The sequence below is a fragment of the Falco biarmicus genome, chromosome 3, assembly GCF_023638135.1.
Source record: "Falco biarmicus isolate bFalBia1 chromosome 3, bFalBia1.pri, whole genome shotgun sequence".
Taxonomy (NCBI): Eukaryota; Metazoa; Chordata; class Aves; order Falconiformes; family Falconidae; genus Falco; species Falco biarmicus.
In genome coordinates, this window is record NC_079290.1 from 82982844 (window position 1) to 82997827 (window position 14984).

At 39.0% G+C, this 14984-nt stretch overlaps 1 protein-coding gene across 5 annotated transcripts in view; it reads right to left on the reverse strand.

The window, feature by feature from the left end:
- Window positions 1–14984, reverse strand: part of SEMA5A (semaphorin 5A) — a 350205-nt gene that overhangs the window by 226623 nt on the left and 108598 nt on the right. For all 5 annotated transcript variants that reach the window (XM_056332052.1, XM_056332048.1, XM_056332050.1 and 2 more), the window contains exon 3: window positions 14244–14442. In XM_056332052.1, the coding sequence (XP_056188027.1) occupies window positions 14244–14376 (133 nt within the window). In that variant the 5' untranslated portion in view covers window positions 14377–14442. The remainder of the gene's footprint in view (window positions 1–14243; window positions 14443–14984) is intronic.

Here is a 14984-nt window from a genome sequence, read left to right on the forward strand (position 1 = left end):
GTATGTTGGAAGATCTGCTTCCAGGACCATATATACCTCCTTAACTTTATCATCCTGCCTGCTTAGGCAGGTTGTCTTGCAGAACTGTATCACTAAGGTGACTATGTCTTGCCTGTGCTGCAGAGCTTTCTTCCACGGGAGGTTTGGGGAAAAGTCCACAGGGAAATGCCTCAGAGTGCCTGTTGCCTAGGCTGTGCCTGCAGACTCCCTGTAGGATGAAAAGCCAGGAGCACTCAATGTAATTACAGCTTTAGGTCAACACTCTGGGCATTCATTAACCCTTTCTACTTGTCTCCTAATGCTGTCCTTCTTTAGCATGTGTTTCAGAGGCAGAGAAAATAATTATTAATGATACCTACAATAGTAGAGCTTAAAGGTAATACTGCCATTGGATCTTAGTTCCAGAGTTGAAGTTATGTACAAGAAGCAAGAACACATCCAAGTAATCTGACCCTTAGAAGCCAAGCACATATATACTTCACCAGGATGAATTAAGAGACCAGGAAGTGCCTTTTCTGCAATTTTTAGTATACCAGAAGGACAAACTACTACATAAAGAGCCTTAGTCAAATGGACAAACAAGAAAAAAGCAACTCTCTAACATTAGAACTTTAAAGAAAGAGACAAATCTGTTCTAAAAAAGACCCAACAAAAGAAAAAACACAATCAAAAAGCCACGTCAATCCCAGCCCAATGTCCCAGTGAAATTCCTCGTCCACCTGTTACTGAGATTAGAATGTAGTTGGCATGTCCACTTTTTCAAATATATGGTACAAACATCCAGATGTCAGGGATAAGGAGGGTCATGGATGTAACAGATCTAACAGTCTTTGCTACCAGAAGGCTCTAATAATCCAAATGGAGTACACCAGAAGCAGACTGAACACAACATATGCAGAAAAAAGTAATAGTTCAACAACAAAAAGATGGCATCAGATGACACCATTTCATGCTTCTCTGTAAAATGAAAGGATTAGGACAGATAGGTCTGTTACATTACACAGTATTGCATTTTAATGAAAAAGACACTGCAGGTAGCCCTTACCATACAGAACATATTTATTCCGTGGCTGCGTACACTGATAATTTTAGTAATCCAGAATTAAAACCATGTGGACATCATAACTTGGAGACAAAAGAATATCTATTTATAGTAGCTAATCCCTAACTTTTAATAAAATTGACAATTAAAAAATATTTCTCATAAAAATCAAGATTTTTTTTCATCCAGATAATACATTGAAAAATATAGGCATTGTGGTAATTAGACAAAGAACTGTACAGTTTCTAAAATCAGGATTCAGAAAGATAAAATAAAAAATCATTTCTTCCCACCACGGAAAAAAATAAAAACAGTTGTTTAGGCAGGGTTAGCTAATACAATGTAATCCTCTATAAAAGAGTTACAAAACTTTGCCCAGCATGATAAAATCAGCAACCACAAAGTAAAAGATTCCCCTTTTAAGTCTTGCTGCACTACATTTGGTTCCCCTTTGGAAACATAAAAACGTGTCAGATTTCCATCTGCAGCTCAGAGCTCATCTTTGCTTATAGGGAGGGTGGGGGCAGGAAACACCAAACACAACAAAAAGACAAAACCAATCTCAAAACTACAACTCCCTTTCAAGATCTAATATTCTGGAGGTCTCTTTAGATCACAACCAAGGCAGTTGCCTGCCTTCTACTATCCAACACAACACAGTTCTGAAGCTTGCCTTTCCTTACAAAGAGAACTGCAGATGCCAAGGAACAAATACGTAGCCCTAGCCTTATCTAGAAGCTCTGCCAGCTCCCTGAGTTCCCCTGCACTTTAAATCATCCCTAATAAAACAGATCCCAAGACCATAAACCTCTTGACATTTTCCAGAAGGTTCACCACTTGCTTACTGGGCCTTCATTTTTTAAACAACTTCTACAGCTTCAGAACAATTTTGGAGGTAATGAGGCAGGGCTAAAAGTAGTTTATTTATTATTAATGGGAATAACAAAAAAAGAAACCATACTTACCCTAACCCTAACCTAAAAGTATGTGTTTCTTGATCTTAAATGAGTTCTTTCTTAGGCTGACTGTAAATTTACATCTCTCTACCTGACTCCTCACACCTTTCATTGATTCTCTCATGAGGCACAAAGTCACCGCCTCTGCCATGTGTCTCCCGCCCTCCAGGCACGGCAGGCGCAGTCACAGCAATCGCCCTGCCCTGGTTCCCTGACCTGCTTTTACAATCCGCTCTAACCTCCAGTCTTAGGGTCTAAAATCCAGCCTGCATTCCTGTTTTCATTGTCCTGCCAGAGCTTCCCCAGCTAGAAGTATGTATTTCTGCATTCTTATGTGTGTGCATATGTCTATTACTGGGATAATTAAAGGGAATTTGGGTTCTGACTGTCTGTGCCCTCAGGGAAGAGACAGTAACATCTGCTGCAATGACTACTTATTTCTTATTTTTCTGAACAAGACTTTCGAATTGTTTATGCTTCATTGTTCAAACACACACATTGCATACAAATACAAGAAGGCGTAAGGGAAAAAAGACTGAACCCCCGCCTAGATGAAAGCAGTTTCAGCACTACGAGCACAGTTTTTATACACTCAGAACCACTTGCAAGTTCTACAGAAATTATGCAGTGACAAGGTATCAGCCACGATATACAATTACAGCCCCTTTGAATTTTCTTTCTCTCATACACAGAAACAGCATGAAAGTAGAGCCCTGGACCATTCGGGGGGCCGGGGGGTGGGGGGTGGGGAAGGAGAAAAAAAAATAAAACCTACTTCACAAAGTTACACTAGCCAGCTGGAAGAGATCTCATTAACCATATTCTTCACACTTGTCAGGAAACAAAACCTTGACTCAAACACGGTGGTACCTGATGTTACAATAATTTTAAATTATACAGTATCAGTCATTTGAGGATAGCATTGTATCAAAAAAAAAAAAAAAAACCCCACCTAAGTATGCTTAACAACAGTTATGTTGTCAAAAGCTGTGCTTAAAAATTTTCAGTTGCCTGATCTTCCACACCATATTTTGAACCACAGACATAAAATGACTGTCAAGCCAAGAGTTGAAACAAGACTTCCAAACCCTGGTCTGCTTTAAAGCAAAAGGCCTGCAAATCTTCACTAATTGTTCAAATGAGGAACCATGAAAATTTCATGTCAGCAGACTACCACGAAGAAACAAATAAGAATTAAGGAAAAAAGGAGAGAAGTAGAGCTAAAACTGAAGCATCTGAGTTCTGGAGGCTCAGTTCTGGGGTTTTGTAATGGAATATTCCTAAGGATCAGCCTGAATCACATCATCTTGACATAAACTAAACCCCACTGCTGTAGAAACACAGTAGGGATTACCACCTGCCCTCTTGCTGTTTAGATTCTCTGCTATCTGAGCTGTGGGAGACTGCTGTCCTCCTAGTAATCGTTAAACTTTGTTTTCTTGGAGCTGTCAGAAGCAGATTTAGCAACGCTGCTCCTGTTGAATTGTGTATACACCTCCCTGTACAACACCTAAGAGCTCAGGGACAGCAGATGTTTAGAGGAGAAAACAAACGTTACAAAGGATTTCCAGAGGGGAGCACCTGGAGAACGACAAGACAGATTTCAGGTGTCATGCTTGTAAGGGCAACCAAGGAGTCACCTCCGCTGCATTTCACAGCTAGGATGAGTCTTCTGTATATCAGTAAATGGCTTACCATGCATTAGATTAAGGAGCTTAGACAGAAAGCAAGGAGAACTGAGGAATCACTGTATTTATTCCAATTTATTCTAGCAGGCTACATGGGATGGAATGGTTTACAGGTTGTATCACTTCAACTCAAGATTCTTACATATAAACATACACACATATCCAGGCAAAGGAGGAGGCATCCAGGCCAGAAACAATAAAACATAGAAACTGCAGAGTTAAAAACGAAACAACAACAAAACCAAAACCACACAAATCAAATCCATTGGTTTTAAGATTAAAGGCGACCAGAAGCCTGTCATCAGATTAGAAACAAATTAAAGTAGAATCATAGAATAGTTTGGGTTGGAAGGGACATTTAAAGGTCATCTAGTCCAACCCTCTAGAGACCGGATAATGTTCAGCTAAGGAGGCACAATAAAGTATACATACAACATTAAAACATAGTGCAGTGCTAATGAAAAGTGCTGAAGCAAAGACCCAGAGAGTTTAAAAAAAAATTCAGGGATTGTTCTGGACCTACAGTACCATAATGAGAAAACAGTAAGTTTCTTATTGTTCTCAGGAACAAATGCTCACATGCTTTAAGAGAGAGGGAAGCCTGGAGGACAGCGTATGTATGGCAAGACTGTTATGTAAGATTTAGAGGCCATAGAGGGAAAGACCAGAAGAATGATGGGAACACACTGGGGAGAAGACAAAGCGGGAGAGAAAACCTCAGGAAACACACAAGAATTATTATCCTGCACCAGACTTATGTTCCTTCTGTTTTAATATCCTTCTTGTGTCAGTTGCTAGTTCAAGACAGGCCAGAAAAAAAAGGTATAAGGAGTCTGCTGTAGACAGCAGTGGTGTTATCAATCAAGTCTTAATATTAAGTCTCAATCCAAACTCTAGAAATATGGCATGGTCTACACTTGAAACATACAATTTAAGAGCAGAAAAGAGAGAGGAAAGAGTACAGAAAGCTAATCAACATGAGAGATCCAAAATCAAATTGGAAGAAGGGTGTGAAAATTCTGAGGAGAAAGAAAAAACATCAGTGAATGAAGGAGGATGAACCAAGACTTTCACTCATTTTACACTGCAAATCACCTTGTAGGTTAGCTGATCCACACTTCAGTGTAGGGACTCATTCAGCAGGATAGGCAGAGATGAGCACTCTAATAAGGACTTCTTCTGAGCTTTGAAAACTATGTCATGAAGCTCAGCTGTGTTTTGATGTGTGGAAACACTACTTGCTGCATGTGCCTTTCCCCACAATGGTGAAAGATTTATTTTGCCCTGGGGAAGCTCAGCCAGTCAAAAACTAGTAAACTTCACACCTCAACCAGCACAGAGCCCACATGCTCTTCCCAGTGAGCACAGCTCCCCCTTCCAGTTCCAGCTCTGGCCCTTGTGCTGCTGCTGCCTGTCTTCCCAAACGTGATGCAGAGGGACGGGCTGACTGCGTAACACACTTGACATCCTTAGTCATGCCCTCTCTTTAGAGGACTTAACCTTTCACATTTTAACAGTTACATGCTGGCTTTGGTGACAGGACACAGAATGAATTTTGAAGGAAATTGTGTTTGTATGGTTATGGGAAAACTGTATTTGATCTCAACATGGAGTTTTGTAAAGAAACCTGATATAAATATATATATGAAGAGAGAGAGAGAGAGAGAGAAAGCAACAGAAGCATAAAGCCAAATGCCTATAAACAGTTATAACGATGCCATGCTTTTTTTGTGGGAAATATCTATGTTTCAGTTAGCAAGACCCTGTTTCTAGAGCTGACCATTGTGCAATGATGTATTCTTATTTATGGTAGCATATGAACATAGTAAACTTCTTTATTTACATCATTTAGCATAATACAATCTCTTGATTCTATCAATTCTGCCCAAAACTAAGGCTCATAAAATGTTTTTCTTTACTGAAGATACTTCTTGCATAAAACACGATGACCAACAAAACAAGTCATACAATAACACAAAGGGCATACAGGGTAAAGCCTGACACTCATCTTGGGTAAGAGCTTGGAGCCAGGACTTCAAAGTGGAACATGCTCCCCACCCTTCCCACTCCCTCACTGCAAAAAACAAAAAGATGCCCCCAAGCCAAAGAAAGAACGTGACAAGCAAGAAAAATAAAAGGAAAAACCACAAACAGAGTAGCACTCCTCTTTGTAGAAATTGTTTTTGTTCTAAAGGGCACTGTCAAACTCCAGGTACTCATCATTATTAACAACTACTTTAGTCGATTTACTGTAGAGCAGTTGTAAAATGGTGAGCTCTTAATTCTCAGAAATGGTAGAGAAGAACCACATTTCTTTGTCCATAAAACCTTCAAAACAAAACCTGAAGTGAGCACTGTAAATGGAAAGACAAGCTTATGACAAGTCAAAGCATGGTCTCACCTGAATGTGACAAATTGCCTTGTAACAAGTATCTACCATGTTCAGCCACGCAAACAAAATCAGCTGCTATTCATCATCCTATAAGCTTATCAATAGCAAACAAGCAGCGCCACAGAAATGAGGCAGGAAAGAAAGCATGTGAAAAAAATCACTTTGAAGAAGCACTGACTGCACTTCTCTCCTTCCACCCATTCTGTCAAATAAACATGAGTATCTCTGGAAGTTTATTCAAGAAATCAAGGGGAAAAAGGAAAATCTAAAAATTTTCCTCCAAACCTTTAGGATTCCAGGAAATCACAGAGATCCAGGCAAGGCCCAAGGGTGAGTCAGATCTCTCAGCTGATGCAGTAGGCATCAGCCCATTCTTCTCAGCAGAAGGTGACATTTACTGACAGGCAGTGAGGGCAGAAGGTGCCATCAAGTGAGTGCATGTAAATGCTGCACAGAACCTCGAAGGGAAGACCACTGGAATGAGTCTTTCCAGAAGTTTTGTCACTACCAAGTATGAAAACAGAGCTACCCAGGATCAGTAATTGCAGTTGTCACCATCTTTCATTATCTAGCAGTCTAGGTTACTTCAGGGAAAGTAAGCAACAAGAACTGAATTAAGGATGTTTCTTGTGAAACACAGAGCCATGCTGCTGCTGCGAGAGGCCAGGCAGGTGGTGTGGCACCCTTGCCATGGATGGAGCCAGCAGGGCCACCCCACTCCACAGAGGACAGCTGCATTCTGCTGGGCCGTGATGACTGCAGCCATGAGCTCCATGAAGAGCTGGGCACAAATGGGTTACACCAAGGCAAGGTAAAAAGGGCCAACTCTCAGTTCTTTAGCCATGCAATGCTAACAAGCCATAAACACACTTTTCCTCTTCAGTCAACACTTGTTAGCTTTGGACATGTTACATTGCAGTCCTTTGAAAAGGAGAACAACCGAATTCACATGAATCAGCATATGGAGATTATGCATAGAGAACTTAAAGCTTCAGCAACACCTAAATTAAACGGTGCCAGATGATTTAGAAACAATGGATATGCTTCATTAATGCTCTTTCCAAGGGGTCGTTCAGCAGAATAGTCACACTGACAGCCATCAAAAGAAGGGACAGAGTATACCTTAAACATCTTAATAAAAAAATTAAAATACTGTTGGGGGTGGGGGAGAAACATAAAAGCAATATTGTGCTTCCTCTAATCTTTAAATACACCAAACCTTCTAGAAGATGATAAAATTTCAGCTGCTTAGGATCTCTATTACTTGATTGCCAATATGTTTGTTTAACATATTCCAGTTCAGATGTTTTACAAACTTTCAGTAAAAATGCCCATCTCCATTAAAAATACATCTCCTTTGAAGAAGAAGAAAACAAAAAAGAACAAAAAAACCCCAGATTTTAATTCCACCTGCCTGCTTTGTACAACTACTGGAATGTGGCAGAAGCCTCTCTCACTCTACTGCTTCGTTAACAACCAGGAAATTTCACATGCTCCAGACTTCCACATTAGAGCAATAGGGAAGAAATCAGCCATGGAAAATGAGTATGGAAAGGTTCATAGGACATGCCTGTGAAGCTTACTAGCCATTGCAGCCACTGCTGATTTTCAGTTACCAGAAAATTATTAAAATTATTAACATTCTATGATGGTCCAGCACTTGGTTGGAATGCCAAAAGAACTGTAAATTCATGCTTGCTTTAAAACATGATCAGTTCTGCCAAAACAATCAAACTAAAAAAAAAAAAAAGGGGGTAGCCACCATGCAGGTCCTTTGCTTAGAAACTTCAGTCCCTCCCATACCCTGTTTTTCATGGGAATGCACTCCAAAGATACTGGGTGACTCAAGGAAACAGTAAGGGGATAGTATCCTTCAATCTCCAAAGTGAGAATTTTTCCCATTAACAGTAAGCAGTTGACAGTTGCCATTTCCCAGCAGGTGCTTAGTCTCCTATACAAAACTAAAGGCAAATCTGATTTGGTACAAAAAAACATGCAACCGGTGGAGGAATTCTTTTCCTCTTTACAAGGGGCTGGTTCTTGGCAGTGTAGTGCAAGCAATCTCAAAGTCCTATCGTCTACACAAACCAAAGTTGCAATTTCTAGCAATCAACTTTTCTTCACTGATGAATCATCTTTATTTAAAGAAAAACCCAAAAGAAGATAGGGGATGGAAAGCAGTACACCTCAATCCCATTGCTGAAGCTGGCAGGAGGTCTTTAAAGTGTATTTTTGAAATCCAGTGGGAAGAAAACGACAAAGCAATAAAGACTAAGCAACTTAGCAGACCACTAGTTTAAACAGTAGCTTGTAACAAGATTAGGGGAAAGAGAAGAGAGTCCAAACAAAGACAAGTTTACACACCACGTATCCTTCTTCATTCAGCCCACAGGTTATTTCCTCTTGGCAGATGTTACGTGCACGCACTCCACATACAAACCACATGATAAAAAGAGCAGAGCTACTTACTGAGTCTGTATTACTTAGACAAACATCAAGTGAGGGAATTCTGTGGTGGTTAGACAACAAGGTTAAGAAAACGTATTTCTTAGGATTCCCAAACCAAGGAATCAAAAAATAACTGTGCCTTTTTTCTTTTCTGGTTAACCTCAAGCAGAAATGAAGGGTTTATGTTCATTTCTTCTATGGATTGAGGCATGTTATTTTTGAGCGTGTTTATTCAACAGATAACTTCTTTACAGCACAGCATGTATTTAAAACATCACTAAATACAGCTTCTAAAATTATGTCAACTGGTACTTTTTTGTTGGGACAGCACAACCTTAAATTTTGATTACGGGAGCATAAAAAGAATAAGATTTGCCCCAGACCAGATGATCTCAGCTGTACCATCAACATCAATAAGGTAAACTGCAGGACAGTCAATACTTATAACTTCACACTTGAAACTGGAGTTGGGTCAATTTTTTTCCAGCTTACTCACACACCACTAAGCAGTTAGCATGGCCCCCTCAGCTCTACCTCATGGATGGGGTCTGCCTGCAGATGAATGTGCAAGATTTGAGAGATGTGACAGTTTCAAAGTTCAGCAAATGTGGGGGGTGGAAACAAGGTGCCACTGTAACTACCTTCACACTTTTTATTTTTTTCTTAAATCTAATAAAATATCAGCTCTGCAGAGAGCTACCACAGAGGTTCTGTAAAGCGGGTGGCTAACTGCTTTGAAACCTATGGAAATATTTTAAGAAAACATACTACTCAACTGGTTTGCTTTGGGTTTTGTGTAAGAATAGTTCAACTTTTATAAACAGTTATTATTTCTCATAGGCATCTTACTTTTCTAAACACTCTTTGCCTATGATTCACTGTTCCTACCCAAAGGAAATTTGGTTTCCACAGACTTTTCTAATCATTTAGGTTAAACACAATGCTTTACTATATTAAAGGAGAGCATATTCAAAGAAGCTGACCATCAGTAAACCTTAATACTTTTTACAGAGCTAACATTTCATATCTACATGCACATGAAAGCATATCCAGATAAAATAAAATTTAATAAAAATGAAAACTGTAAGGCTGTGTCTTTAATGACCACCTTGTTTCAGCCCTTTTTCTTTCTTAACTGAGTTATTTCCAGCATAAATATACTTATTTACACATTGTAAACGTATGGAAACAAATACAAAGACCAATAATCTCACACTATGAATCTCTGTGTGTCCATTCTGTAACCTGCACCTTGTTTCCTTGCATGATTTATAACCTTTTGATTCTACCACCTCTACCAGACTTTACATGTGCAGACAGATTTGTTTAATTTTTTAACTTTTTTTTTTAAGCCTGAATTTCAACAGGCTAGCACATCTTTGCACATCTGGAGGCAGTCTCCTCCTTGAAGAGAAAGGAACTTAGAATGAGGGACTATACATCATCACAGCTAGTCCCACCACACAGAACACTGAACTGCATGCTACCCAGCTGATCCTGTCAATTGATCCCATACCAAGAGGTCTGCTTTTATATAAATCTGATCTCTGTGATAGTTTCTACCAACTTTAAATAATGAGAAAAGGACATTTCCAGTTTCCAAAGAAGACACAAAGTACCTTATGCCAGTCTAAGGAAGACCTATGACAATAGATTTAGAACTGAAACATTTTCAGATCTCTTTCTGGGAAAGAGAAATGTGCATTATGCATACCTATATTATTTATGCAGATAAACAATTTACAATGTGATTATTACTACTGTGTATAAGAGATCTAAAACAAAAGAGATTTTTAGATCCTTTTTTTTAGATCCATGTCAAAGATCCTTTGAAAGTGCATGTATCCTCCCTGCTTCTGCAACTTCTCTTTCCTCTTCCACTGGCAAACAAAGTACTTGAGTAAAAGTTCTCAACTAGCAGGTAAAATTCTTGTTGTTTGATATCAGGAGATATATCACGGTCTTTCAGATAAAACTATTTAGCTCAGAAAATCAGCTATAGAAATAGTATATGCCTCTCTACAAAAGGTAGCTTGGCAGGATCATCACCTAAGTGAGCAGTTTTTGATGGGCAGCGGGAAAGTAAGCAAGCTCTTTCAGGAGATACACTCCCTTTCCATATTTCACCGTGACAACTCCTGGGGACTACTTTTACTTTTTATTAGTTTTTTTGCAGATGTTCATCCATACGCTACACCAAACTCTCACTCCATTTGTTTTATTTAATAGTTTATACTCAGTCTACCATGCCTCTCAATGGAAGACAAATCAAGTAAGTACATTGCTATTTTGGCATAGCAGAAACTACAAAAAAAGGCTTTAGTCAGTTATAAATAAAACAAAAGAGCTGATGTCTCTGTAAAGTTAGTTTACAGAGTTTACAAGCTTTAAAGTACCTACTACTCAATGCCATTCAGGCTTGGTTTATGTTCAGCGTCCCACACAGCCTTTAGCTCTCGTGGATCTATTATTATTATAAGATGACTTTACAGAATAGGGTATTAATGCAGCATTCAAACTGAAAGTTTCAAAGCTGTTAAGAATTCAGTTCACTCCAGGACTCAGTGTTTGTCCAGCAGCACTAATAATGTCAATAGATACAGAAGGCATTTTCCTATAAGCATTCGTGAAGTCAGTAAATGCCACAGGAAGAATACAGAAATTGCGAAGAGGGCTGGTTGAATCCTGCCAACTCCTATTGCAGGATTCATTGACAGAGTAGCTCTTCTCACAAGCATCTCCTTTTTTTTTTTTTTTTTTTTTACACCTTGATACCCCAAGTAGCCTATTTCTAACATACAGGTTTCAAAGACAAACCTCTCAGTCATCTTTTCCTTTGACCTCATATCTTGTGTTTTCCCTTGTTCTACATAGAAGTCAACCACTGTGTGCCCACACCAGTTACGTTACCTGGCTATCACACACCATATACTGCATTGCAAATATGTTTCAAATGTTTCTATATGTACTTTATAAGATTTCCTGATGATTCCTGACAGATTATTGTGGTATCAACTACAGCTTACCAGAATATTTTTAAGTGAAGGAAAATTTTAAAAAATATGTCAGTTCATAAAAGTTATGGTATGTCACAGATATGTACTGATCAATGGTATTTTTACCACAAAGGTCAAGAGGGAGCCCGGCATTGAAAATCTTACTAAATCTCATATTAACAATCTGACAATAAATGCTTTATTTCTCACATATATTTATAGCAAAAAGGAATCTGTTTTGTTCAGTAAACTCTAACTGTGACACTATCTTTGACTACATCAAAAGATGCAGATGAAACAAGATGACAGAGAAGGTCTCTGTCCCCAAAAAGCCTTGGCATAGTAACTTAGAACTGGAAGGACAGCAGTAGAAATTAAATATGACAGAGAACAATAACAGTCCGAAAGACAGGATCAAGCTAAATTCAAACTACTCCCCTAAAGGTTGGCTGAATCAGATTCATAAACCAACAGATTTTTAACTTTTAGCACATGGGTCTGGTAATGAGTGTCAACGGTTTGCTTTTACCATTGCATATGTCAAAAAAAAAAAAAAGTACATGCAGTCATGCAGCGATCCCTTAGTTTGTGAAATTAAGCCGTTAAGTGGCAAGATTAACTGTGTTACTTTAATTTACAACATTGTATATATGCGTTATGATAAAAATAACATTTTTAACTAAATTATAAATGCAACATGAATGCTAAGAAAAGCAGACATTTCATCAGAATAAATCTTTTTTAGTCCATCAATAAATGATAAATAAAGGTCCCTCCTTCACAACAGACTGATCATTTGCTGTTCCCAGGTACAGAATGTAACCACTTTAGTTCACTCTCCAATGTATTGGAGAAAGGGACAGCTGGTACTATTACTCTTATTAAACCATTAAAATGCCAGAACAAAAATACTTTCTGTAGAAACCCACAACATTATTTTCTCTAACTTTATGAAAAGGATCAAAAAAATTCTTTATTCAATTAAATTCCAATAAATCCTAATTCATTGGAACAAAGAAAAATTGCACATGTGCTTTCCTAGAAACACAGGAAGAATGCAATATGCAACATAATACATCTTAATCTCTACATCCTCATAGCTACGAACTATTTGGAACTCATTCTAAGTTGCAACACTAATAGAAAAATCTCAATTCAAATAAATAAAAGAATTAGGTAAGTTATTTAATGCCTCAGATTTTTACAGATAACGTCATCCAAGTGTTCTTCACTTTGTTGCAACTGTTCCTCAGCGGTCCATCCCAATATTCAAGATGACAGCCACATGTATGAAGACACTGGCTTGGTGAAGCAAGGAACTCATGGTGGAGCTCCAATGCAAAAAGGTTTTTTGAGGTGTAAGCAGGGACAAGGTGACCAAGGAGGAATTTAGAAACACCACATGCGGTGTAAGGATTGTGTTAGGTTAAACAAAGTTCAGTGGGAGTTAAGACTTGCATGGAATGTCAAGGGTAACAGAAGCAGCTTCTACTGCTACAGTAGTAATGAAAGTTTAACCAGGAAAACCCAATCCTGTTGCTGAATTGGGCAGGTGATCTAGTGCCAGCAGACACAGATGACACTGAAGGACTCAATACCTCCTTTGTTTCAGTCTTCACCAATAAGGTCTCAAAGGCATCTGGTATTTAGTGAATAGTTCCAAGAACCACCAGCAGTAGATGCATCCTGAGTCAGGGATGACTTGCAAGATCTCAACCTATACAAATCCATGGGATCAGAGAAGTTACATCCACGGACACCAAGATAACTGCCCGCTCTTCATCTCTGAGAAGTCACAGAGATGAAGGAAGGTCCTCAGTAACTGCAGGAAAACAAATGTAGCAACTACAGACCAGTCAATCTCACTAAAGTTCCTGGGAAAGTTATGGCGTTGTCCTCCTGGAATGCACTTTTCTGGACATACAGAGGAAAAGAAGGTGACTGAGAACAGTCAGCACGAATTTGCCAAAGGTAAATCATTCCTGACCAAGCCAATTGCCTTCTGTAATAAAATTACTAGCTTTTATGATGAGGTGAGAGCAGGGGATGTCATTTATCTCAAGGCTTTCAACACCATCTCACTGTAAATTAGGATGTTATAGTCTATATCTCCTCATGTGGACAACCAGATGGGTAAAAAGCCGGTTGGATGATCAAGCCCAGAGAGTAAATGTTTAACACACTTTACTCCACCATGAAGCCAGTAACAAGCAGAATTATCCCAGGATAAACCCTGGGACCCATCCTGATTAACATCTTAATCTGCAATGAAGGGGAGGTAACACAGTACAGCCTGTAAAGTTTGCAGATAACACCAAAAGCAGAGAAGCAGTTGATAAACTTGAGGGCAGGGCTGCCATCCAGAAGAACCTAGATGGGCTGGAGGAATGGGCCTAGAGCAACCTCATGAAATTAAGTGCACACATGGATAGTTCTGCACCTGGAAAGGAACAACCCTATGCAACAGTACGGGCTGGTTTTAATCACAGAGGAAAATGAACCATCCACCTTTAAATGACACATTCAGCACCAAATTGTGAACAAACTGCAAGCCTGATCATATTTAATTTGTATGGAACACAGTCCAGGTTACTATATAACAGCACTGAATGCACTCCCCAACCCCCACCCCCATACCATTATACATTAAAACCAGAGATTTCCATTTTCGAGATTACCTTAGCCTACTTCTGGAAAAAAAAATTTTGGCTTACCCCTTACCTTTGTATGCAATAACTGGGTGCTCAGCTCTGTGGCAGTGGATATCTTCTGTGGTCCTTGGCTCCAGTATTCCTAATACCCCAAGTCCTGCCAACAACAGTGCAAGGAGGCAGCTTCCTTTCATGGTGGTCATGCTGTCTCCCACAGCAGTCACTTCTTTTAACTGGCTACTCTTCTTGAATTCATGTGGGAAGAGCACCTGGAGAATTCAGAGAATTCAAAGAAATTTACTCAAGCACAAGAGGCAGCCACAGAAAAAGTTAGATAATTCTTGATGTTTAAACAAAACAACATTGTTTTCTGACTGTGTAGTATTTGACTCCTCGAAAGTATGTCTTCAGCTGCTTCTCTAATGCATAAACTCATCAGTTATACAATTTAGGAATACCGATTTCTTTTATCACCCAGCAGGATTCAAAAACTTATTCACCCTGCCCCCCTTCTACTTTTACATTTCATTTTGTCATGTGTGTGAGGAAAATAATGTTCTGAAACATTATTTTTATTTTTAGATAGAGCAAATGTAGGTAAATCTACCTTCCATGTTCACTTGGATCCACTGCCCTTTGCTCTGCCTTCCTCACAAAGGAAAGAGTGCTTTGATTCCTTTCAAGTGTAAGGCAGGAAAGAAATTTCTCTCACATTACTGACTTTTGACAGACAATAGCCCTAGAGCATGTATTTTTTGCATCTCCACAGAATCTGTATAGCACAGCACAGAAAGTGGTAGGACAAGGTTCA